Source organism: Tripterygium wilfordii, chromosome 21 (assembly GCF_013401445.1).
Source record: "Tripterygium wilfordii isolate XIE 37 chromosome 21, ASM1340144v1, whole genome shotgun sequence".
NCBI classification, from domain to species: Eukaryota; Viridiplantae; Streptophyta; class Magnoliopsida; order Celastrales; family Celastraceae; genus Tripterygium; species Tripterygium wilfordii.
Window position 1 is genome coordinate 4,886,423 of NC_052252.1, and position 25,104 is coordinate 4,911,526.

At 37.6% G+C, this 25,104-nt stretch overlaps 5 protein-coding genes across 5 annotated transcripts; 4 read left to right on the plus strand and 1 right to left on the minus strand.

The window, feature by feature from the left end:
* The first annotated feature begins 218 nt into the window (after positions 1–218).
* LOC119989741 (glucan endo-1,3-beta-glucosidase 14) lies at positions 219–2,506 on the plus strand. The gene is made up of 3 exons (XM_038835419.1): positions 219–509; positions 599–1,912; positions 2,302–2,506. Exons 1-3 carry the CDS (start codon positions 410–412, stop codon positions 2,334–2,336), a joined length of 1,449 nt encoding a protein of 482 aa, XP_038691347.1. The 5' UTR covers positions 219–409; the 3' UTR covers positions 2,337–2,506.
* An 8,762-nt stretch (positions 2,507–11,268) lies between these two features.
* LOC119988201 (ethylene-responsive transcription factor 3-like) lies at positions 11,269–12,453 on the plus strand. The gene has a single exon (XM_038833159.1). It carries the CDS (start codon positions 11,490–11,492, stop codon positions 12,156–12,158), a length of 669 nt encoding a protein of 222 aa, XP_038689087.1. The 5' UTR covers positions 11,269–11,489; the 3' UTR covers positions 12,159–12,453.
* A 3,861-nt stretch (positions 12,454–16,314) lies between these two features.
* Positions 16,315–19,807, plus strand: LOC119988517. Its single transcript, XM_038833577.1, has 4 exons — positions 16,315–16,795; positions 17,595–18,041; positions 18,472–18,781; positions 19,375–19,807. Exons 1-4 carry the CDS (start codon positions 16,397–16,399, stop codon positions 19,506–19,508), a joined length of 1,290 nt encoding a protein of 429 aa, XP_038689505.1. The 5' UTR covers positions 16,315–16,396; the 3' UTR covers positions 19,509–19,807.
* Positions 19,808–20,801: 994 nt separating this feature from the next.
* Positions 20,802–22,559, plus strand: LOC119989793 (upstream activation factor subunit UAF30-like). The gene is made up of 3 exons (XM_038835496.1): positions 20,802–20,942; positions 21,287–21,485; positions 22,251–22,559. The coding sequence occupies exons 2-3, from the start codon at positions 21,312–21,314 to the stop codon at positions 22,377–22,379; spliced, it is 303 nt and encodes a 100-aa protein (XP_038691424.1). The 5' UTR covers positions 20,802–20,942; positions 21,287–21,311; the 3' UTR covers positions 22,380–22,559.
* A 502-nt stretch (positions 22,560–23,061) lies between these two features.
* LOC119989792 (GDSL esterase/lipase At4g26790-like) lies at positions 23,062–25,026 on the minus strand. Its single transcript, XM_038835494.1, has 3 exons — positions 24,491–25,026; positions 23,886–24,378; positions 23,062–23,399 (listed from the first exon to the last, which is right to left on the minus strand). Exons 1-3 carry the CDS (start codon positions 24,857–24,859, stop codon positions 23,206–23,208), a joined length of 1,056 nt encoding a protein of 351 aa, XP_038691422.1. The 5' UTR covers positions 24,860–25,026; the 3' UTR covers positions 23,062–23,205.
* Between the last annotated feature and the right edge of the window lie 78 nt (positions 25,027–25,104).

Here is a 25,104-nt window from a genome sequence, read left to right on the forward strand (position 1 = left end):
ACAAATCGAATTGGTTTTATAGTTTATACGTGGTGAATTAGGAGTAATAGTGCGATATGATATGATAACGATGATAATTGATAAGATTGTGTTCAATTTTTAGTCAAAACTTTCGGAGCAGGCAAGAACACAATGAAGCCCAACGATCATCTAAATCTGTTAAGTATATAACAACATCGCCTAATCGAACGGTACTCGTAGGTAGGGTCACGCGCTGGTGCGTTCCGGTAGTTGCGCAACACGGACGAAAAAAAACAGAGAGCGGACGTTTCATTCCCGGTACCCCTCCATGCGGAACCCACCATCCCCCACCTTCAACTGTCCCCACGAAACCCACTCTTCTTCTTTTTCCTATTTATAAGCTTTGCACACAAGCTAATCAAATACCTCTCTCTCTCTCTCTGCATACATGCTCTGCTTCTCTGAGAAACAGAGCACAAACATGGCTTCTCTCACAATATTCACTCTCTCATGCCTGTTCTCAGTCCTACCATTCTCCAAATTCACAGGTAATAGATTATTTATGGTTTATCATTGAACCTTATTAATTATGTCTCTGGATTGTTGATTTTGTTTATGTTTGTGATTAAATTTGCAGAGGCGGCGGGGCTTATCGGAGTGAACTACGGGAGGGTGGCGAATGACCTGCCACAGCCGGCGAAAGTGGTGGAGCTGTTGAAATCGAATGGGATTAACCGAGTCAAGCTCTACGACACTGACTCAGAAGTTCTCACTGCGTTGGCTAATTCGGGGATAAGTGTGGTGGTGGCGCTGCCAAACGAGCTTCTCTCCTCAACGGCCACGGACCAGACCTTCGCTGACAACTGGGTTCAAGCCAATATCTCCAAATACTACCCCTCCACCATGATCGAAGTCATTGCGGTTGGCAACGAAGTGTTCGCCGACTCGAAAAGCACCCAGTTTTTAGTACCGGCAATGAAGAATGTGTACAGTTCGTTGGAGAAGTACAACCTCTCTTCAATCAAACTCTCATCACCAATCGCTCTCAGCGCGCTCCAGAACTCGTACCCATCTTCAGCCGGGTCGTTCAAGTCCGATTTGATCGAACCCGTATTGAAGCCCATGTTCGAGTTTCTGCGACAAACCGGGTCGTATCTGATGGTAAACGCGTACCCGTTTTTCGCTTACTCTGCAAACTCCGATAAGATTTCGTTAGACTACGCTTTGTTTAAGGAAAACCCAGGTGTGGTGGATTCGGGTAATGGATTGAAATACACTACTCTCTTTGAGGCTCAATTGGATGCGGTGTTTGCCGCCATGAAAGCCGTCCAATACGACGACGTAAAGGTGGTGGTATCTGAAACTGGTTGGCCGTCAAAGGGAGACGAGAACGAGATTGGCGCAGGTCAGGAGAATGCGGCGTCGTATAACGGAAACTTGATACGCAGAGTTTTGACGGGGAGTGGGACCCCCTTGAGACCACAGGACCCACTGAACGTTTACTTATTCGCTCTCTTCAATGAGAACCAGAAGACTGGGCCCACATCAGAAAAGAATTATGGGCTTTTCTATCCAAATGAAGAGAAGGTGTATAGTGTGCCATTTACACAGGAGGAGTTGGAAAACGGGCAATCAACGCCGGCGGCCAACGGGAGCAAGAGTCAAGTTCCGGCACCACCGGCCGGAGACATGTCTAAGTCATCGGTGGGACAGACTTGGTGTGTGGCAAACAGTCAGGTTGGGGAGAAGAAGCTTCAAGCTGGGCTGGACTATGCTTGTGGGGAAGGAGGGGCTGATTGTAGCCCAATTCAGTCAGGGTCAGATTGTTATCAGCCCAATACACTTGAGGCCCATGCTTCTTATGCATTCAATAGTTACTACCAGAAGATGGCACGTGGGGCTGGCACGTGCGATTTTGGAGGTGCTGCTTTTGTGGTCGCACAAGCTCCTAGTAAGTACTTCATACATAAACATTATTATATTTTTCTCATCAATCTTACGGATCCCAATATTTTTCGTCTCAATTATCTCAAATGTTGAAATTGACACTCACGATTTCATATGATGCATATGAGACCCATTATTTTACATGAATCGTCTGCGTCCATCTCAACATTTGAGATGGAACAAAAAATACTGAGATCATTGACCCTTTTTTTTTGTCTTTTTCATTTCAGTTTGTTGACATTTGTTTAGGGTTATCGTTAATTTGTCATTTTCGCTATAATACGTGATTTGGTGGACGAATCATGATGGTGACGTTATTTATGGTTGATAATAGGGTCAATTTGGTTTGTTAACCTAATCAAAGATTGATTGTTGTGCTTTTTTCTGGTGCAGAGTATGGAAACTGCGACTTCCCCACACGTTATTGATTTGGGAGTTGATGATGGGTTTAGTATGGTGATTTCAGCATTAGAGAGCTAGCTAGAGACATTTTATTTTTTTTTCTTTTTCTATGTATTTATTTTTTACATAGTATGATTATTATTGTTCAGATTGTTCTCAGTTTGTTGGACTAATTTTATTTTTATTTTTCTTTCTATAATTTAGTACACAGTCTCTATAATTTTTCTTCTTTTTTTTTTTTCTAAGTCAAGTATTTGATTAATAATTAACAAGGACAACAACACACAGGTACAAATCTGAGAAGGCAAACTGCGAATTCCGAAAAGGGTTAACCTTCAGCTAAATGACTAGAATACCCTTGATAATTAATATGAACCATTGAAAAAAGTCTAACGTAGGAGGATATTTTTGATATTTGAAGCAATATTTTCATTCTCATTTCCTCTCCATTCTCTTTGCCAACCATACGTGCATGCTTGAAGCCTATCTATCCCAAGAGAGAAAAACCAGAAAATGGCACGCAACATTATTCAATATATACAATTCATTCATGGATGATTACTTGCCAGTTACATTTTATATATATTTTCGATATAGTATAATCACAATTTAAATCTTATTCAACAAGCTAATAAAACCAAAAAAAAAATATTATAATTGTTGGGGATAGGCGCAGCGCAACACAAACAAAATACCAACCTCAATGAACAATAGCCGACAATAAATCAAGTGGGACAAGGTTATGCGATCAATAAGTAATAACTACACAATAATTGAAGTAAAAGTAAGTAGAGAATAGGACCACATAGAGATTTACGTGGTAACAATCTTACGTCCACGGGTTTGCGAGAGTATTCCAATAGATAAAGAACTGATCAAGCCTTTTGGACAACCTCTAAGTTTGCTTAACTAAGCTTTGATCACTCCTCTCAAGAATCTCACAAGAAATTTCAGTACTAGTGTTCATTCAAGAAATTGATCACTGAAAGCTCTCTTCACTCTAATTTTACTCTCTCTCGGAATCTTAGAAGAAGATCTAAAACATGTGTGACATTGAATTGTCCCGATAATTAAAAAAACTTACAAGTGATTGACTACGTCTCCTGTCCGGACAACATGAGGACATGTTCAGGTAGTTTGTAAACTAATGCCTCACAGATGCACGACTGTTGTTCGGACAACAATGTCCCTGCCAGCAGCCGCTCGATCTCCTTCACAGGATGTTCGATCGACTAGGTCTCCATTTACAAAGGATGCTCCACCTCTGTCACTCTGTGGACACCACCAACCCCTGTCCGGACATGAACTCCAGACAGCAGCTCCAGGACTCATAATAATCAACCTATAGAAAATGAGTGTCAATTTTAAAGTGCAATATTGTTGTTTAATTCTCCATTATTGGTGTCTTTAGCATTTGATTAATCCCATACACAAATCCCAATTAGAAAGATTGATCCCAACTGCAAGAGGCTTATTTTAACTCTCAAAAGTAAGCCCATAACCATATTACACTCACTCAATTTAAGAAGTCTAACATGTCATTGTTATGGGCTTGGAGCCCACGACAGCAATCAGATACATGGCATGGCAGGCATGCTAATGAAATGTTCGCAATGGTGACTACCTCTTCTTCAATCCCAGGGGCCAGGACTTTGTTTTATTGGGTTTGAAAGCCCCTCTAAGGACCAGCCCCTACTAGAATACCTAGGCCTGATGGCCCAATAAAAAGCTACTACTTTTTATCAGAAAAAAATTATAAGTCCATGATAAAAAATGAATAAATGTACAAGAAAAGAATCCTTCATTCGATTATGCAAACCGGCATGTAAGAAATTCTATGGAGTGAATATCACTATACCAAGAGCTCAAAAAAAATGAATAAATGTACAATAGCCCTTCATTCAAGTATGTAAGACGACACGTTAGAAATCTTATGGAGCGACTTGTTAACTCCTACATTCGTTTGGTATATCCAACCAAGAGTGGTTTATAAACTCAAGTCCACTCCCTTACATCCAACTAGGCATTTTCTCTACTTTGGTGGGTTGGGCCTTGGCCCACTCGCTAGCTAGGGAGAAACAAAACTGTGCAGGAGCGATATATCCACGAGAACCGGACAACCCAAAACGGACAATATAGTTGGTGTGGATGGGGGTATGAATTTACAACATGGTATCGGAGCAAATCAGACCTGTTTAGACTAACCTTTACCCCACTTGTTGGGTATGACATAACCCAACCCATAAGTGCGGGGAGTGTTAAGTCCCACAGTAATTGGTATACCCAACCAAGAGTAGTTTATAAACTCAAACCAAGTCCCTTACATCCAGCAAGACATTTTCCCTAGTTTGGTGGGTTGGGCCTTGACCCACTTACTAGTTAAGGAGAAACAAAGTCGTGCGGGCCCAATGTATCCACTGGAATCGAACAACTTAAGGCGGACAATAAAGTTGATGAATATGAGGGTGTGGATTTGTAACACGAACTACCATTGTACCAATAGCTCATTTGTTTTGGTTTTTCATGTAAAATATTTAGATTCGATCCGTTGTCTTTTGTACAAATAAAACCATAGAAACATAGTTGAGTATTAATATTTAATGTGGAGAGTTCAACTTGGATTATCCGCCCGTAAATTCAATTATAGTGAGTGGTTCTCTTAAAAGATCTTGACATTATAGTAAGTGTAGTTCTATTTTTTTCTCTCTCTCAAGTATGAAGCGGCATCTATTCAACACAGCGTCCATGAAAGCTGTCCCCTTGTCGTTTAATCGGACGACGATATGGAAAGTCTACTAAAACGACACACATAAAAATTGATCCATATTGAGTGTCGTGCTTGTGCTTTCCCTTCCCGCGCAATCAAACAAAGACGAAAATAGCAAAGCAAAGACGAAAAAGCGCGTGGAACGCTGCGTTCCAAGAAATAGCGTGCGCTGTTCAGCATCTGCCGAAGCGTCGTCTTCAAGAAACTTTTTTTTTTCCACTCCTTTTTCTTAGTTTTAGTTGTTTTTTTAAAATAGAGAACAACTCATCAGAGGTGTCATTTGGACAACTCACTCAGTCCAAACTCATATCGAGTTAGGCACGTGCAAACCTATCCAATAGATTAGTTGGGTCGAGACTCAGCACGTGCAACTTAAAAATATTCTTAGTTTTAGTTCTTAAGGAAAAAATATTAATATAGTGTGATAATATTGTGGTGAGTCTTCTCTTCTCATGTATGCATCCTCAACAATTTCAAGGTAGACAATGTTGTTAAAGTGTCATAATTCAATTTGAACTTTTTAAACAAACCAAGTGAAAGTTTCAACTTGTTGGGGAAGATATGACGGGGAATTGTTACATTTACAAGTTAAAAACTTAACATACACCTTTGGTCACTAAATTATTAGTCTATTGGTGTATATTAACCATTTAATTGTTTGAGAATTAAGTTATATGATCGAAGATTTCTCAAACACACGATTGCACCTGTATACGCATAACTAATTATAAAATTATAAGAATAATTTATAGACCAAGACCCATATGTGTATACTAATCTTTGATTATCTCATATATACTTAATTGATGTGAAACTTCAATCATCATGTATGTTCCAACACAACTAAAGCTCATTTGAACATTAAGACTTGTAAGCAGCCCTAGAATGAATCAGTTCGTTAATTTACTAATTCTACAACATTAGAGAAACTCGATTTGTGGTAAGACTTGTAATCTCATATCACTTGGAGATCGAATAGTAAGTAATGTGGTTTATAAAAAAAAGTTCAAATATCTCTCATACAATAATGTTTTTTTTGGATTCAAGTATTGTTAGTGACGGTTCAGAAAAATCAAGTCATGCGGATTCGACATCTTTATAGTGAATTGGTAAACTTAAAATGAAAAATATTTGTTGATTTAAATGAAGTGACACAGATTTCTGATAATTCAACTTGGCTTGTTTATAATTACATCATTATTTTATTTTAATTTTTATAGGTGGAAGATGGTGTTTGATCCAACTTATATGTCTACAAACACAGCATTTCTATTTGTGAATTGCCTTGTATGCCACACATTGCAATTCTTCTGTATAGTGGCATGCAATGACGTGGCATTATTGGTCAACTAAGAAAGCTTATCCTGACTATCACCGGACACTAATCAGACCCATGGTTGTGGGTCCTACGTGGCACCAATCACCCGTCCAAATTATTTTTTTTTTAAACATAGATTTGAGAAGGGGTAAGTTTCGAACTCACAACTTAATGAGTGATCGATCCCTTTTATATAATGTGATTGTCGTTCAATCAACGGCTAACTTGTAATCACATGTCTGAATAACGATCTTTCAATTACACATATAACAATAAAGAGTTAAAAGACCTTCAAAAAATTAAAATTTTTGTTAAAAAAAAACCAGAGTCTGTGCTATAATATGATCAACTACACGTGTCAGTCATCTTATTCTCGAGCCACGAGTCCTCCCACTGATCGATCATACACCTTTGTCTAGGGATGGTCTAGTCGATCGGTGATTGACCGAATGGTGCCGGTAAAACTGAAGGGAAATTCAGAGATTACGCAGCTTTGGTCTGAACCCGACATGTGGCTGACGAGCATTGGGTTGTGGGGCCCACCTTCCTACACGGCTCTCGAGGCGTTGGGATGGGTTTTGGTGGCTATAATAAAAGACTGGTAGTGGTTTGGGCTTCGACCCGAGTAGTTTGTGGTCTGCCAAGGCTCAGCTCGGCTGGTGGGTTGAGTTGGGTGTGGTGATGGGGTCCACACAGGATGGTCCAGAAAATTTTGTTTGTCTTTTAGGGGTATATGGGATTTAGCTTGTGACATCTGTATCCTTTGTCTTAATTTGTTTGTCGAACTTTTCTCATTTTTTTTTTTCAAATAACACAGAACCCCTATCCCAGTTTACCACTTTGTTTGTTACGCATGAAAATGCCTTTTATTTTTATCAAAAGAGAAAAAAAAAATTACGACCAATTTTATACACAATATCTTAAATTGTACGCTCCTAAACAAGGCCTAACAAGCCCAAGATATCAATGAACAACATAACATGTATAGGTTCAAAGCTCCGTCCAGCTCAATGTCCATGTGTTATTGATGGGTCACGTGAGTCAAATACATATAATAAATACCAAGGTTTTGCCATTTTAAAGGGATCTATTTTTTGGACTGCTTCACGACAATTGTTTTATGATCTATGCAGAAATTGTTGGTGACTCTCGATACTAATATTGATTGTAGATTGCCACATCTAAAGGCATGCATTGCTATTTATAAGGTCGAACTTAACTATCATAGGCACTATTCTTTTTTCGCCCATTTGAAAATTGCCATGATGACAGTGCTTTTTGATAGTGCCATGCACATATATATAATCCCTCTATTTGGTTTCGGAAGCACTACATGTCCATAATTTTGGTGTCCATAAGTATCCATAATCTAGGTGGCATGAGGAGAAGTGTGGGGACCATTTAATACAACATGGTCCCCCACACTTCTCCTCATGCCACCTAGATTATGGACACTTATGGACATCAAAATTATGGACATATATCATTTTGGATTTGGTTTAAGGTACAATTAACGTGGAACACTTGTATATAGTGCTTTCTTTTTCTTTCTTTCTTGTTTTCTTATGTTATTGACCAAATCATCAATATTCCCCCATTCAATTGTGAATCATATTGTTATATGGGCGGTGGTTGAACCTAAAGTTGCCCATTCATGTCAAACAAATATTTAAAAACCACCCCAAAAAGGAAAAAAATTTGAATGAATAAGAGGAAGGAATTTTGTTGGGTGGAGAATTCACTAATTATAGCTTTGTCAATACTTAATAGGGCATTAGCGGACTTATGAGGAAGAACTACATACTATGCACTAATTGGAACACACAACCATGAACCAAAATTAATAAAGTTAGAAGTTTTTGCAATATTTGATTTATTGTATGTCTTCATATGGATAAATATTTACGTATATATATCTTTGGCTAATGAGAATGTGATGCAAAGAGGTGCCAACAAAATTGCATTAAAAGAGAGATATGGTAGGGATGTAGAATGTGGAGTAATATACAAATGCTTAAAATCTTCTGCAAGGAAGACGGCCGGTCATCCATTTTTATATACCAAGAAAAATAATACCCTTACAAAAAAAATTTATTTGACAAATTAATTTATGAATTGAAAATTGTCATCTTCAAATATTTTAAAGAAAAAAAAATGACGGAAGTAGAGAGAGATTTTGTTTTCTTGAATTTTTTGCATGTTAACAAGTATTGTTGCATCATATGAGTAAAGAATTATTACCCTAATCAGTATATGTTTTCTAAATTAGATATTAAACCTTTATGTAGCATTCTAAGCTAATTAAGTTAAAACATATATATATATATATATATATATATATATTGTTATTATTTACAAAATTCTTAGACTGCTGTTTTGCTTGTGTGTTTGCCTTAGAGCAATGTGTAAGGACGAGTATATTTAGCTGAGAATTGAGACTATACATAAGCAATGCTATAGACCCTTAAAATATAACTCTATTTTATCCACAAATCTATATGACATGTGAAATAGTCATTGATTATAAAGTACATGTAGGGCCACTTAACATCGAACATTTTACGTTGATTGTAGTGAAATGAGAGTTATATATATTTTGGAGGTCTCAAACATTATGCATACACTATTCTTACTGCTACACCAACAACTCAAGTGAAGCTAAGTTAAATCCTTTCTTTACAATGTATTTCTATATTCTTAATTTTTCTAACATTTTATTAATGTCAAACAAAACAATCATCTAAATCACTTCATGAAATTAGGTTTACATTGATAGCTATCTTTTCATACACCAAAAAAAAAGTTAATCATGAATAGGAAAATTGGAAGGAAAGTATCTTTCCCTTCCCTTCCCTTCCCTTCCCCTACCCTAAAATCCCTCAATCCAAACACACTTTAAAAGTCCTATTGAAATCCCCTTCTTTCTTACTTCAAATGTCTTGCTCCTCTATATGGTGATTATTTCTTTATTCCTCTGTATATGGTCATACTATTAAAAACTTACAAATATATATTGACAAGCAATGATGAATAAGATTCTACTAGAATGCTATATTAGGATCAATCGTTAACTTACCTGATAAGGAATACCCAATGTTTAATACTCTAAACCTACTATATACATATTTCCCATCGTAAGACATAATCCATTCATTTGTAGACCACAAATACATAGCACCATAACATGCATAATTACATACGAAAAATGAGAGTAAGTTTTTTTTTTCTTAGATAATATTTTGTTGTTACAAGATAAGAGGGGAGAGAATTCTAATACCTATGAGATTGAAATATTTTCTATCAGTAAAATACACACTATATATGAGTAATGCTACAGACCCTCAAAATATAATCTCATTTTATCCGTAAATTAATCTATGTGGCATGTAAAATAGTCAATGATTATAAACTACATGTAGGATCCACTTAAGATCAAACACTTTACATTGATTGGAGAATGATGAGAACCATTTGGCAAGCCTAGAGATTAAAGACAAAAATATCCATGCCAAAGTGGACCCCAAAAGTATTATGGCGCCTTTGGGTTTGAGCGTGGGTAGCAAGGCCAACAAAAGACTTTTGGCTAACGAGGTGAACAAAGAACTCTTGGTTGACGAGGCGAGTGAGAGGCTTTTGGTTGACAAGGCGAGTAAAAGGCTATTGACTAGCTATGATGTTAGGGCTAGCGATAATGCTTTGGCTAGCGATGCTGCTAAGGTTGACAACGATGTTTTGGCTAAGGATGAGGTTAAGGCTAATGATGAGGTCAAGGCTAGAGGATTTTGGTTAGCGATGATGTTAGGGTTAACGATGCTACTAGGGCTGGCGATGATGTTTTGGCTAAGGATGAGGTCAAGGCTAACGACGAGGTCAAGGCTAGTGATGTTGTCAAGGGGCTAACAAAGGAGTTGCCGTTGGCGTGGCGAGCAAGGCATGGAGAGTGAAGCATGGCTTGCGAGGCGGGCGAAAGTAGGTCCAAGCATTGATCTAGACGCGTGTCAATCCGTGATTGGTTCCATCAATCTATGGCAACCTTGTCTAGTATAAATAAGACATGACTTATAGGGTTTAGGGTTTATCCAGAAAGTATATTTGAGAAACGACACAGTCGCAAGAGGGAACTCAGTGTTTATTCGGAACTTCAAAGTGCTCTTGCTTTGATTTTCTTTGGCTAGACTTGAACCCAACCATAGTTTCTTGTTTAGATTTTCGGTGGTTCATTGCACTCTTGCTTTGATCCGCTTGGGTTAGTGAGGAACCCAATCATAGGTTTCGATCTAAAGATTGTATTGGGGCTTATTTGTTCAAGTTCTATTTAATCAAATATATATATATATATATATATCCATTGTTAGTCATTGTTCTTGACTATTGTTCTCGTTCTCGTTCTTATTTGGAGTTGTTGGGTATTTGGTATTGCCTGGATTGGCCTTATTTAAGTGTTTGTGTTGTCTGACGTGATTTTATATTGGATCTGCAATCAAGTCCTCATCAGAGTGAAATGAGAGATATATATTTTGGAGGTTTCAAGCATTATACACACACTATTCTTATCGCTACACTAACAACTCAAGTGAGACTAGGTTAAACCCTTTCTTTACAATTTATTTCCATATTCTTAATTTTTCTAACATTTTATTAATGTCGAACAAAAGAATCATCAAAACCACTTCATGAAATTAGGTTTACATTGATAGCTATCTTTTAAAAAAAATCACGAATAGGCATATTGCTAAAAGGGCAAGGACTCTCATGTCATTTTGAACCTTACATAATTTTGGAAAATAATATTTTATGGAAATAAATAACGAAATTAAAAACAGAGAGCGAAAATAAATTGGTAAAATAGACGCAATCGAGTTGTGGTGGGGGCGACAGAAGAAGAGATTGAGAGAAAAGAAGGAAAAACCTTTCCAACCAGAGAAAACCCAAACCAAATCCAACCAGAGAAACCAAACCCATATCGCAAAATTCAATATTTTTTTCTAACCATGGAGATTTGATCGTCTTTTTTTTTTTTTTCCAGTCTTCATCTTTTTGCGTTTGTGCGCAACCTGTAAATCTTTTTCTTCTTTGACATTTGTTTTTGTGACGATGAGGAGAGGTAAAGGAGCCGCGGCGGCGAACGGATCCACTGCTCGGAACGTCAAGAACGGTGTCGGTGGCGGCGCGGAGCCGAGATACAGAGGTGTGAGGAAGAGACCGTGGGGAAGATTCGCGGCAGAGATCAGGGACCCGCGGAAGAAGACACGGGTTTGGCTCGGGACTTTTGACTCGGCTGAGGATGCGGCTCGGGCATACGACACCGCCGCTCGGAACCTCCGTGGACCCAGAGCGAAGACTAACTTTCCGGTATACGGGGAATCGCCTTTGTCACAGCAGCAACACTACCAGAACCCAGTTGATCCGTTCATGGATCACAGATTATATGGAGGGTTTCAAGAACAGCAGGTGAATCCACAGAGACCCACATCGAGCGGCATGAGTAGTACTGTGGAGTCGTTAAGCGGTCCAAGGCCGCCGACGAGGACACCAACTGTAGTGGCCATGACATCGAAGAAGTACCCAAGGACACCACCGATTGAGCCGGAGGACTGTCATAGTGAATGTGATTCATCTTCTTCGGTGATTGATGATGGAGATCTTGCATCGTCTTCTTGTAGAAAGCCTTTGCCTTTTGATCTCAATTTTCCTCCTGTGGATGATGGTATTGTTGACTTCTCCGGCGATGATGATATGCAGTGCACTGCCTTACGTCTTTGATGGTGAAGGAGATTATATGTTGTTTTGTTTTTCCCATCAGATTTTTTTCTTAATATTCGGGAAAAAGAAAGAAAATTATTATCCTGATATTAATAGGATTATCGAGAAGTAAGGATCTTGATTTGAGTATTTGCTCCATTGGTTTACCTTATTCATATGAATGATGAAAACTGTTGTTGTTCCAGAATCCTTAATGCTTGAGATCTAGGGTTATTCAACCCTTGTGTAGCAGATTCCTGTATAAAATTGCTATCAAATTGAAATGACATTACCTGTTTTGAATATTCAAGATTCAGCTGTTGTTTTTGTTACCATTATTGATGGATTTTTTCTTGTATGTTATGCTGGTCATTTTTGCTTGAAACTGTGTGGGATACTGGGATGTCTTTTAGGGTTAAAGATTTATGCTTGTGTTTTTTGCTTTGCTGCCATGTTGTCCAGATTTGAGCACATGAGAGCATATGGAATGATGCTTCAATTCTCATTCTGGTGATACTCAGATTCAAAGTCGTGCTTTTGACACAGATGTTTGTTAGTCTGAGTGCATCCTTCAGTTGTGCTTCATGTTTTTATGCTATGAAGAGTTTAGTTGAATAAGGTTTTGATCCTTTTCCATATACCATTTTTTTCTTTTATATAGCAAGATATCTAATCGACTTGATTAGATAAGCTTTTCTTATCATCGTGTACGCGTCTTTCTGCTCCTTATTAATGGTCCTTTGAATGAATGTTGCCAATGCAGCTCGCTGCAGACACAGTTACATTCTGAGTTTGATTAGTCTCTTTTCTGTGCTTCAAACAAATCCCTGTTTTGAATATAATGGATTGATTTGGGAGATTGATGTATATCTGGTTGTGCCTTTATATGAATGCTAGGTTCTGCTTCTGCTTCAACTAAGAAGTTTTTGGTTTTGGTCTCTACCTGTTAATCCTTTGATTGTCGTGGTTTTCTACTATTGATGAAGAAGATTTTTGTTTTTGATCTCATTTTAGTTGGTTGGTATGCTCAATGTTTGCACGCAATCATGTTATCGTAGAAGTCTTTATAACGGGTAAAATTCATTACGCCATGTGTGAGCGAGATTGGTATACTCTGCTATGAAATTCTATCGTTTGTCTTTGTTCAGTATAATGTCATGTTTGCATGTAATCACGTTTTGTTGAGCTTCTTTCAATACAGGTAATTTCTTTAGAACATGTGTGATAACACGGAATGGTATATTATGTGCTGAACTCCATTTGTTTGCCTTTGTTTGGTTTACTGTCATATCTGCATGCAATCATGCCATCTTAACTCTTAAGCTTCTTTCATAAGTGTAGCTCATCTTTCTTCTACCCAAAGTGGAATGAGAGTTAATAATGTTTATCAATATGGTGGATTGAGGGAAAACGACTGTTTTACTTCCATTCAGGTGATTGTTTTATCATATTCCTATTAATTGAATGTAATTTTGTTGTCATGTTTTTATTTTCTGTAATAGATTACTTCTGGAGTAAGTTTGAATATTTTGTTTGCCGGAATGGTTGTTTTCTCTTTGGCCTTCATTTTTTTTCTCCCCCAGAAGGTTGTTAAACCTTGAAGGGGACACTCGATTTCGAGCTTCACTTTGATTCTTTCAGGGTGTAGTGATGTGCTTAAGATAACTTTTGAATCCTTGTTGGTATGTTGTGATGAGAGAACACAAATCTTTATTCAGGGCTACTCAGAGCAGGTTAAGAAGTGTGGAATGGTATGACTACTTTCTATTACGTTGTTCCTTCTCAAGTAGTTTTACATCCAGGCCATGGTCTTGCATGATCTAATCCTGGATTGAATTTTTTATTAGGTCGAGATTAATGAAGCAAAATCAAGGTCAGGCTGAACCTTGCCAAAAGAACCCTAGAGCCAAATAAGAATTGCATTTTGTATTTATGTTTCACAAGTCTGGAGATCTAGTAAGCACGGAAAAGAGGCACGATGTGGGCACTCTGACACGAGAATTTCAAATTTCGCAGGACGTGGACATGGCAAAAAAGGACACTGCCTAAGCGGCGTCCGAGCCCTGTCAGTGTCCGATAGCGGGACGTCGCCATTTTAGATGTGTCCGACTGTCCGTGCTTCCTAGGTGGAGATCATGTGTTGTTTGTGCAGTCTGTGGTCCTCTTGTTACTGTTTCGTTTGCGTTTCCCTATAACTTGAGATGGTTATTCACACCTGAAATGGAGTTTTCCAATTGTGCTCCCTAGTCCCATCTCCATTACTGCTTACTGGCAGCATGGTAGTCTCCAAATTTGACCTTTCTTTACTTGATTATTTTGGTTATATCATTGGCATTAACTCAAATGTCTGAGCTGATTAGTTGGGCTGATCAGCTCAGAGCATAGATATCAACACAACGGTGTTTCTGCTGAAAATTGTGATGATAGGCCCATAGTCCATGTAGGTATTGAAGGGAATGAGTTTTGATCCTAATGCCCAGCCCAATTTGAAATAGCTACCACCTCCCAAGTCCCAATAATGGCCAATATGTGATCAAGACTTGATTTCAAGGGAAAGACAATGGGTTTTGGGTTCAATTTTCACGTCTAATAAATTTCTTTAAAGCCACCATAAAGGGTTGAATACTCTGTAATTATCTGGTAAGTATGAAAAGGAGGGATTCACGTATCTAGAGTTTACCATACAAAGCACGACGTATAATCTCTAAACGTTTCAATTTTGAAGTATTGTAATATAGATATACATATCAATGTAATGAACATAAGCATCAGCTAAACCTACTAGAGGCCCTAAACCATTAAAAAATTGTTGATGAGATCAATTTTTGTAAGTCTTCAAATATTGAACTGTTGAATGACGAGTTTTTGTCACATTCACAAGTCATAAAACTTTCACTTTATTATTAATTATTAATTATGGGTTTTGGCAAGTGAATCTTGTGAAGCTGTCAGCATATGCAACCAATGGCAGCTTCACACACAAAACTAACACAATCACCAACTCCTCTATTTACACAACCAGACCATGCAATGGGTTTTGGACATGTATTCTTTGCTTGATTGTTTGCTTATGTTAAAAGATAAAGTAGATTAAAGAGAAAAAAAAGACAAGATTATTAAACCTATGAACAAGTCTCTTATGATTGGCATCACATCACCATCCCATGTGGGTAATGGAAGTCTCATGCTCAGCTTCTTGTGTGTGACTGTCCATGTATCATGGTCCTGCAGGCCCCATCACCAGCTGTATTATGTAGTTTATGGTGTGATTAGTTGGCAAGATTAGTGATTTCATTGCTGTAGTTAAGATTTAGAGAAAAAAATGATGAATGTGTTTTGATCGGGGGTTTACGAGTCCAATAATATATTCTTTTGTTCCCAAATATGAAAATTTTATACCATTAAATATAAATTTGAAACATTCTACGTCTCTCTTGTGATGGATATGATTCGTTTTTGGAAACAAAAAAACATATATTGGACTTGTAAACCAAATCAAAACACATTCACAATTTAAAAAAAAAAACCCTAATAATTATGTAGATATCTTGTTTGCAATACAATTCCTCAATTAGAGGGGAAAAAGGAGATCACACTCATAATACTCCCAAACACACCACTAATTAGTTTGTCAACATGAATTATAGACTTGCATTAAATTTGTCCCTAACAAGAATAATGGGATCCTAAATTCCTAATTACACCAAATTCACTCTTGTCAAATCAATTCATATCATCATAATCATCAAATGTTTTAGCATAATTATTATCGTCCCATTAAAATTCAAGTATATTAAATTTTTTATTTGGTATCTGAGAACCATATCATATAAATTTGTCCGCGTGAACACAAGGGTATTGCTCATAATGGAAATCGAACTTAGAAAAATTCATCCATTCATATTTTCTTCATATAAAACCTAATTTTTTGAAGAAAAATATTTTTATGGAGATAACCATGCATGTGTCACCAGTTCTATTTAATCTATATTACTTCCATGATTGAGTTAGATCTAAGTAACTAAAATCAAAATAAATTAATTTACACATCTAAACGGACTGCCCAATCACATACCTCCATTTGTCCTACATTGCACCGATTCTTCTCACGCTAATTTTGCGCGTACCACACACTAACGATCCCGTGAATCATATATATATAAGCTCCTTCACAAAACTTTCTAATACAGACCCAAACCAAACCTCCAAATCTCTCTCAGTACATCCAAATCAGACAATCAAATCGATCAAAATCCTAGATGGGTGACGAGCGGGAATCCTTAATTGACCGAACCAAGTTCGCACGAAGCGTGTCCAACGCGCAGGACGAGCTCCACAGCTTCCGATCTTACCTCCGATGGATGTGCGTCGATCAATCGAATGTGTGGGTTACGATCCTTTCATGGTCTGTGTTCGTTGTGTTGGCATTGATTGTGCCTGCGATTTCGCATTTCATGTTGGCTTGTTCGACCTGCGACAGCAATCACGATAGGCCTTACGATGGTGTCGTTCAGCTCTCGTTGAGCAGTGTGGCTACACTTTCCTTCTTTTGCTTGACTCGGTTTGTGAGGAAGTATGGATTGAGGAGGTTCTTGTTCTTCGATAAGCTTTGCGACGAGAGTGAGACTGTTAGGAAGGGATATACAGAGCAGCTCAATGTAAGTCCCTCTCTCTCTCTCTCTCTCATTCTCGTTTGATTTTGATTCCGTGATTTTTTTTCTTTGATTTTTGAATGTTTGTGTGTTTTTGGAGATTGTTAAGAATGGGTGTTTTGATGTAATCGTTTTGGTTGCTTTCATTGACGAAAGTTTTGCACTTTGTTGCCTCCCCTGACTTTTCTGCAAAACAGAGAAAACAGGATCAGGAATCTGTTTGTTTCTCGAGAAACAGAGAGAAAATTCAAATAATTTTGACCGTATCTTCTCGTTTTATGTTAAAAATGTGTCCCATAAATACATAAATGCTGCTATAACTAAAGAGTCACAGAGCAGCACTTACAAACAGACTCTTAGGAATTGTTTATTATCAACCTTTTCATGGTCCACCCTACATTTTTCATACTTTACCTTATCATAATGTGACTAGTCGAATCTTCATGACTAGTGGTGGGTTTTTTCGAGGTCAAATTGTATGAACTTGTAAAGTTCTAAATTCAATACTCACTAGAAACAATATCTTTATGGCTATACGTGTTAGGTTTTGACATAACTTATCTTGTTAGATGAAATATTTTTGTTTGCACGATATTAACGACTCGAATTTAGACTCGTATCTAGTGTCGAAAGGACAAATTTGTACGGTGTTGTTTTCTATTAAAAAAAAAAGAGTCGAATTTCCATAAGTTTTATGCGATCAAAAACTAATTTTTGATGATTACTTGTCAAAAGGGTATGGGAGTTATTTATATGCTAACTTGAAAATACAATGTCAATGGTGATTTTTGAAATTTTGATGCAGAGATCATTGTACATCCTCTCTGTTTTTGTCCTCCCCTGTTTCATAGCCGAGAGTGCATACAAGATATGGTGGTACGCCTCCGGAGCATCTCAAATCCCCTTCTTGGGCAATGTTGTGCTAAGTGACGCAGTAGCATGCGTGATGGAGCTGTGCTCCTGGCTTTATCGGACGACAGTGATTTTCTTGGTTTGTGTTCTCTTCCGTCTGATCTGCCACCTCCAAATCCTACGGCTCCAGGACTTCGCTCAGGTATTCCAAGTGGACTCCGATGTGGGGTCCGTATTGTCCGAGCATCTTAGGATCAGAAGACATTTGAGAATCATCAGCCATCGATATCGTGCGTTCATTTTGTGGGCCCTGATCTTGGTCACAACAAGCCAATTTGCTTCCCTTTTGATCACCACCAAGTCCCGTAATGTTAACATGTACAAAGCTGGAGAACTCGCGGTACCACTGAATCCTTCCCCACTTATATTTTTCAGTAATCTTACGGATTTCAGTGTTTTTTGTCCCAGTTATTCTAAATATCAAGATGGACATACCCGATTTCATATGGATCATGTGAGATTCACGATTTCACATGGATCATGTGCACCCATCTCATTATTTGGGATAAACGAGACAAGAAACACTGATATCCTTAGCATTTTCATATATTTTTAGATTTGCGTAAACAAGAGCATTGCTCGCATGCGGATATCCATAACTTTATATATTATGGACGTTCCCTTTTTGTTTGAAGTAGTGAGACCCAAACTAGTGGTTGACTCTTCAATACATATAAAAATGCTAAACATATGTTTATGGACGTTCGCACCTGAGAATATCACCGGCTAACAAACCTCTGAATTTTTCTGAACGATTTTGTGTTTTGCAGTTGTGCTCCATTACTCTTCTCACTGGACTCCTGATATTACTCCGAAGTGCAACAAAGATTACACACAAAGCACAATCCATTACATGTCTAGCTGCCAAATGGCATGTATGTGCCACACTAGACTCATTTGAGGCAGCTGAAGGGGAGACCCCGACGGCTTCCAACACCCACATACAAGCAATATTTCCAATGGTAACTGATTCGTCTGATGTGGATGATGTTGGTGATGAAGAAGATGATATTGATAACAGCAAGTTGATCCCTGCATATGCTTACAGTACCATTTCATTCCAGAAGAGACAAGCTCTAGGTAAGCCATATTGTACTACTATTATTTACGTTGTCAAGAGTTATTATTCCACATCAGATTGACATAACCCAATCAAGTAGCATATAAACAAAAGTGAAGCACCTCTCACACAACAAACGCGTTTTCTAGGCCTAGGTACTATGGATACGGCCAAGGAGAACAAATTTATGAGGGACCGTGATCCCGAGCGGATAATATTTGTTGATGTGTTTGGACTTGAATTTCTAATATGGTATCAGAGCAAATACTCGATCCATTTGATCATGGCCTCTACCCGAGTCTACTTGTTGGTCCTTGCATAACCGTGCCTACAAGTGCGGTGCAGTGTAAAGACTTATAATTATCCCTTATCAGATTGATATATCTCAACCTAGTTGCATATAAGGAAATGCCAAATACCTCTCACACAATAAATGTGTATTACGGAGACGACCCAGGAGGACAAATATGTGCGGGCTCATAGTCTAGAGCGGACAATATTTGTTGATGTGTTTTGGTTTGAATTTCTAACATACGTGATTACATAATTTTAATTAATAGTTATGAAATTAATAAAGTACTAATTAATTTTATTTTCTTTGGTATGATGGCAGTGACATATTTTGAGAACAATAGAGCTGGTATTACTGTGTATGGGTTCACATTGGACAGAAGCACCCTCCACACCATTTTTGGTATACAATTATCTCTTGTTCTTTGGTTACTTGGGAAAACCATTGGTATTTAAGAAGAGCCAACATATTCCAACTTATATATCACATGAATGAGCCAGAGATTTTTATATTTCAATCGGATTGTTATTTTGCCTTTTCATATTTTATTTTTTTGTAACTTACTATTTTTTTTTATTTTTTATTGTAGTTTATATGTAATTTTATTGCTGTATTTTTGTTCATAACGACATTGTAATACATTTGTTGTAATTCATGAATTGAGTGATGTACTGATGTCCATTAAATAACGTTATAAAATAAGAGAAATTTAGTGAAATAACCCGTTCCATAACTATTCTTATTATTCGTCTATAAGCATATGGAACTTTATCGGGGTGATTTCAGGATCTAATGAATGGAGTAATGACATAGCTCTTGTACTTTGGACATTTAAAGTTGGTATTGCTTTGAGAATGGAATGTTAAAGCTGTGGTATCCATGGGCATGGCAGTTTTGTAGTTTAAGCTTCCTCAAGACCTTAGACCTTTTGCCTTTTGGAGTTCATATTCGCCAGGGTGTCTAATAGAGACATCTAGGATTTGATTCGTCGCTCGAGGGTTTTTGTTAAACTTGGAGTTTGGCTATGTCTTTTGGCCTAGAAAATGTGTTTACTAGGTTAGGAATTTGGTTGATTATGTTGTATACATAGTTCACTTCTTCCATTCCATTGACGATGTGAGATTTGAACCCCTTTGTCACTTGGTAATTCGTCCAACACCATCAAACTTGACACTGTAGAAGCTTGTGATCTTGAACCAGGTGCTATAGTCTCCCCCTCTCAAGGGCTCACATCCTATGGGGTCTCAGCTTCGATATCAACTGTAACAATCTGCCCCTCCCTAGACCTAGTAAATATTGTCTACTTTGGACAGCTTATAGTCCCATACTAGCCTGAACAAATTTGTTTTTCTTGGTCATTTGGCCTAGAAAATGTGTTCACTGTGTTCACTAGATTATGAGATTTGACATATTATATTATATACTTTTTCTCTTAGTTGATGTGAGATTTAAAGAATTGAGTCCTTTCGCATTTCGATAGCTCTCCCAACACCATCAAATTTAACCCCGCTTACTCGAGCCAGGTGAAACACCTCACCACTCTAAAAGGGCAGGAGTTCGTTGATTTCGTTATTATATATTATTATATTAGAGCTTATTAGCACTCATCACAAGGACACAAGGTATTGGGCTTAAGTGACTCCAAGTCCCGATAGTTAACGAGGCCCATTTAATTTTCGTTGCACGAAGCCAATTGGAGCCATTAGGCCGGCCCGTAAACAAATCAGAGAAGGCCCATTGGAGTCATAAGTCCATTGAATACGTTGCCCTTCCACTCCGACCCGGTCGTGCTGGCATTCTCTGTTCTGCAACTCGATCGTGGACGACAGACTACAGAGTTCCCTGAATTTAGCTTATTCTCATAACGGTCAATTTTTCTTCTTATATAGGTATGAATCTAGCGTTTTTGCTTTTCTTTTTTCCCTTCAATTTTCGACCTATAAGTTGCGTTTGGGGTTGTATAAGGTTAATTGAGAGTGTTGCATGTAAGCTGTTCGATTAAATTCCTATTTGACGTTGTTTGAGGTACATCAAACCTTTGGGTTTTAAGGTAAAGAAATTACAGACCCAGGTTGGCTAAATTGTTTTGTAAGACTTACGTTCATGTCAGTGAATGAAGTGACAGAGGTTTATTTGATGTATTGAAACCGAAAGTGATGATATTGAGAAAGTGTTTTTTAAAATTTGGAATCAAAATAAAGTGTAATATATTTATATGTTTCTCGATTTGTAGATTGGGAGCAGAGGGCTCTGGGAAAATGCTGCCACAGCGGATGAAGAAAGCATTCACAGACAATCCAAGGAAGGTTGCAAACTTGATTGACCTTGTAAATCTTCCATCAACACTTCGAACATTTGTTGGGCAGTCACAGATATCTCGCTTGGGCTGTTTCATGCATGTCTGGTCATACATCAAGACCAATAATCTCCAGGTTTGTTCCCGTTAATTGTGTTATTAATATGGTTTGTTTTACTGTGAATTAAAAGTTAATGGCTTTATGTCTAAACTTCCAATGAATTGAAGTGATGTCAAGTATTGATTCATGTTCATTGGCGTGCTGTGCTGGTTATGGCTCTATCTAATTCTGTTTTATGTGAATATTATGAATGTTATTCGAAGAGGTGTTTCTATGTACAGCAATTACATCTCAAGAGATGTATGTCATTACAGAAGTCATTTTGTTCTGAGAGGTTTTCAATTGGTTGGTGATAAAATAATGACGATATACAATGGAAGAAAAACATTCTGTACTCTTATGCTATCTGTATTTTCAATACGGCTGCTTATGTGCATTGAATTGCGTTGCGTGGCTTCTGTATTTTGAAAGTGCTTGCTGTTATATACATAATTCATACAGGAGTCACGATAGATGACGCTTGGGAGTTCTAGAGTGTCACTATAATGACCATTTTCTTAAGCATGCTTTATATATGTTTGGTCTATCTTCTTTTGAAGTCAGAATTTTGATCCTGGAAGAAACATATTCTTTTGGTTCTGAATTTGGCTTTGATTTAAACTAAACACGTAAATGCAAGATCATTTACTACCATGTTTTTCACTGTTAACTTCCTCCATTTGTTTGGGTTTCTGAACAACTGGATTTGGCAGTGACTTCAGGTGCGCTTAATTGTAATGATTTGTAAATTCTTTCTTAATCTTGACAAAAATCTGGCCTTTATTTCTATAATAAATTCAGGATCCGAACAACAAAAATGTGGTTAATTGTGATGAGAAGCTGAAGAGTATTTTGTTGGGCAAGCCTCAGGTCGAACTGGTTGAACTCCCAGCACTGATCAAACTGCACTTTCCTAAAGAGCCAAAGTAGTGAATTGACGTTGGAGATTCTTATCTTCTTCTGAAATGGTCTTGTTTTCATTGTTGCATTTTTATTATAACTCCTTAACTTGTAATTTGTGAAATCAATGCATTATCACTTACCACTTTTGGTATCTCTCGCTCTCCATGAGCTTCTGGTATCAAATAAAAAAGTGTTCTTATTTACTTATATTCTTCATATGTGGAATCTTTTTTATTTTTTTGGTTTTAGATTCTAGTTTTAGCTGGTGGTGTTATTATCAATCACCAAATACGTCTTCTATCTTGTGTTGGCTATCTGCAAAGGCGTTATAATACTAACTTCTGATTTTTTTACTGAGGTCTCTGCAATTTTTCATTGAGAACTTTATGTGATTTGCAATTTTCTCCACATCTTTACTAGATAAATCTGTCTGTTTTTTCTTTTGAACTTTTTGGAAGGTTAGAAATGTGGAATATATCGTTGATTTGAACCTCTTTTAAAACCATATATCTTATAAAACGGACTAGTAATGCACAATTTATGTCTCAACTGCTAACATAAACTATAAATCAGTGCATTAAGCATCTAAGGTTGATTTGATGTATTAGCGCCACAGTCGCTGATCATGTATCAAATTTTAGATTTAGGGAATAATGGTGAAATATATAACTTAAAATGGTGATCTCGTAGTCTGCAAAAAACATGAAAGCAAAATTTTGAATTCTGCTTGGCTTATTATTTCATTCAACAGGATTTCGAAATAATAACTGCAGTACTTCTAGATGCAAGAATGACTACTACTGACACAAGAAGTCTAGAACAATTACACACCATAAATGATACTTTCTTGTTTTCATAGAAACTCTCCCAGGAAGTTTTTTACTACATGTTCAGCAATTATTTTGTTTGTTTTCTCTGTGGGATGGAAGGAGTCCCAAAATACATATTTGTCTACATCTGTGCATGTGGAAGGGCTTCTTTTATTGCACAAGTAACTCATCTCGAACAATCCAGTTCCACAACATGCCACTGCTGCATTTTCAAATCCTGTAATATGAACTATATTAGCTCAACATTTACTTTGAGAAGAACATGTGCACGCTCATGCTCCCACTCTTACTCACAGTTAAGTGTACTTTAGGACAGAGATTGAGAATAAAAAAGTAGTTCATAAACTGTCGTTTTCTTCTTAGCTCTGTCTGCAAGTTGCATGCTCTTAGCCTCCTATGTTTTGTGCTGCTTACAGAAGAGGGGCTGGCCTAGACTTGTTGAAAGAGATGGGTAAACTTTGGGTCAGTCAGCTTTGTTACTGGTACGTTTAAATCACCCTTAAACCTGGTTATTAAATCAGTTGATGTCTGATAGCCGAGGCTATGCCATGAAGTATCTAATGGGAGTAATGTTATAAGACAAGTCTGAAGTAGCTGTATCCTAGGTTATTGAAGCAAATTTATGATCCTGGGATTATATGTATAACCTAGAGTCCATGCTCATCACATGAAGTTGTATTTGGAAATGTAGTCAATGACTCACCAAAAGAACCTGGACTCTGAAACATCTCCCAGAGAATATCGTAAGGGTTTGTGAGCACCAGGTGGATTCCAGCTAGGTCATTCTTCAGTTTCCCTACCACTTCCTGCAACTTCTGATTGAATTCCTTAGCTATATCATTGTTCTCCTCCACACAGACTCTCGCTGATAACATGTTTGTGGTTCTCACCAATGGTAAGCACCCCATTGGAGGAAGTCCACTTAGGGATATCTTTCGAGCTCCTAGCTGGTAAAGCTCTGTTACAAAATTTCTAGCAATACCTGCAAGAAAATCCTGGTATTCCTCCAATGAAAACTCTGATGATCTGCCACGTGGTATTACATTGTAGTTCTCTAGGAAATCGTTGGTTCCTAGGCTTATCAGGTAAAGTGCTTCATTCAGAATGCCATCAGCATTTTTTTCTCCAAGATAATCTCTTAGCTTCTTCTGGTATTCTTTGTAGTGTTCCATTTCCTTCCATAAAGGCATCACAGACTACGATTCCCGTGTGTGTGTGTGAGAGAGAGAGAGAAAGTGAGTGAGTTAAGTGTCACATATAAGATCTTAGTAAGTACTTGTGTGATTGAACAAAGTTGATTTATCTTACTAGCACATCAGAAGTAGCATTGTCATATCCAGTTCCAGCAGAGGCGAAGCATACTCCATTAGCGAAATCTGATATGTTGTGTGTTGGATCTAAGTATGCAGGTATTGTCGGCTTGATTCCGAAAGCTTCAGAAATGAAGTCAGTCGGAATCTTACCATTGGAAAACCGCCCGTTAGGCTGGCCACCATTGAAATCACGACCATATGGGGGGAAGTTGCTCTTCAAGATTGTAGAAATCTGATTGTTGTTTCCTGCATCCACAGTAGAATCTCCAAACACAATGATGGCTGGAACTTTTGCTTCTATTCTACAAATCTGCAGTGAAAGATGGGTTAATATGAGGAGCCAAAGGCTGCCATTAGATGCCATTTTCACTTTTGTCCATTGTCTTTGGTTGGTATTTATGTTATAGTTGGCCTAGAGATGGTTGGGCAGAGTTGGTATGAATATATAAATGAACAAACTGGAGAATGGAGAGACTATGGTTTGTTGAGACTTTATGTGGCTGATTGCCTAATTTGTGTTTTGTAAGTATATGTGCTCCAGGTTGTTGATGACACTATGAGACTTTCTATAGTAGACATTGTATATATCAATAATACAGTCAAGCTTAG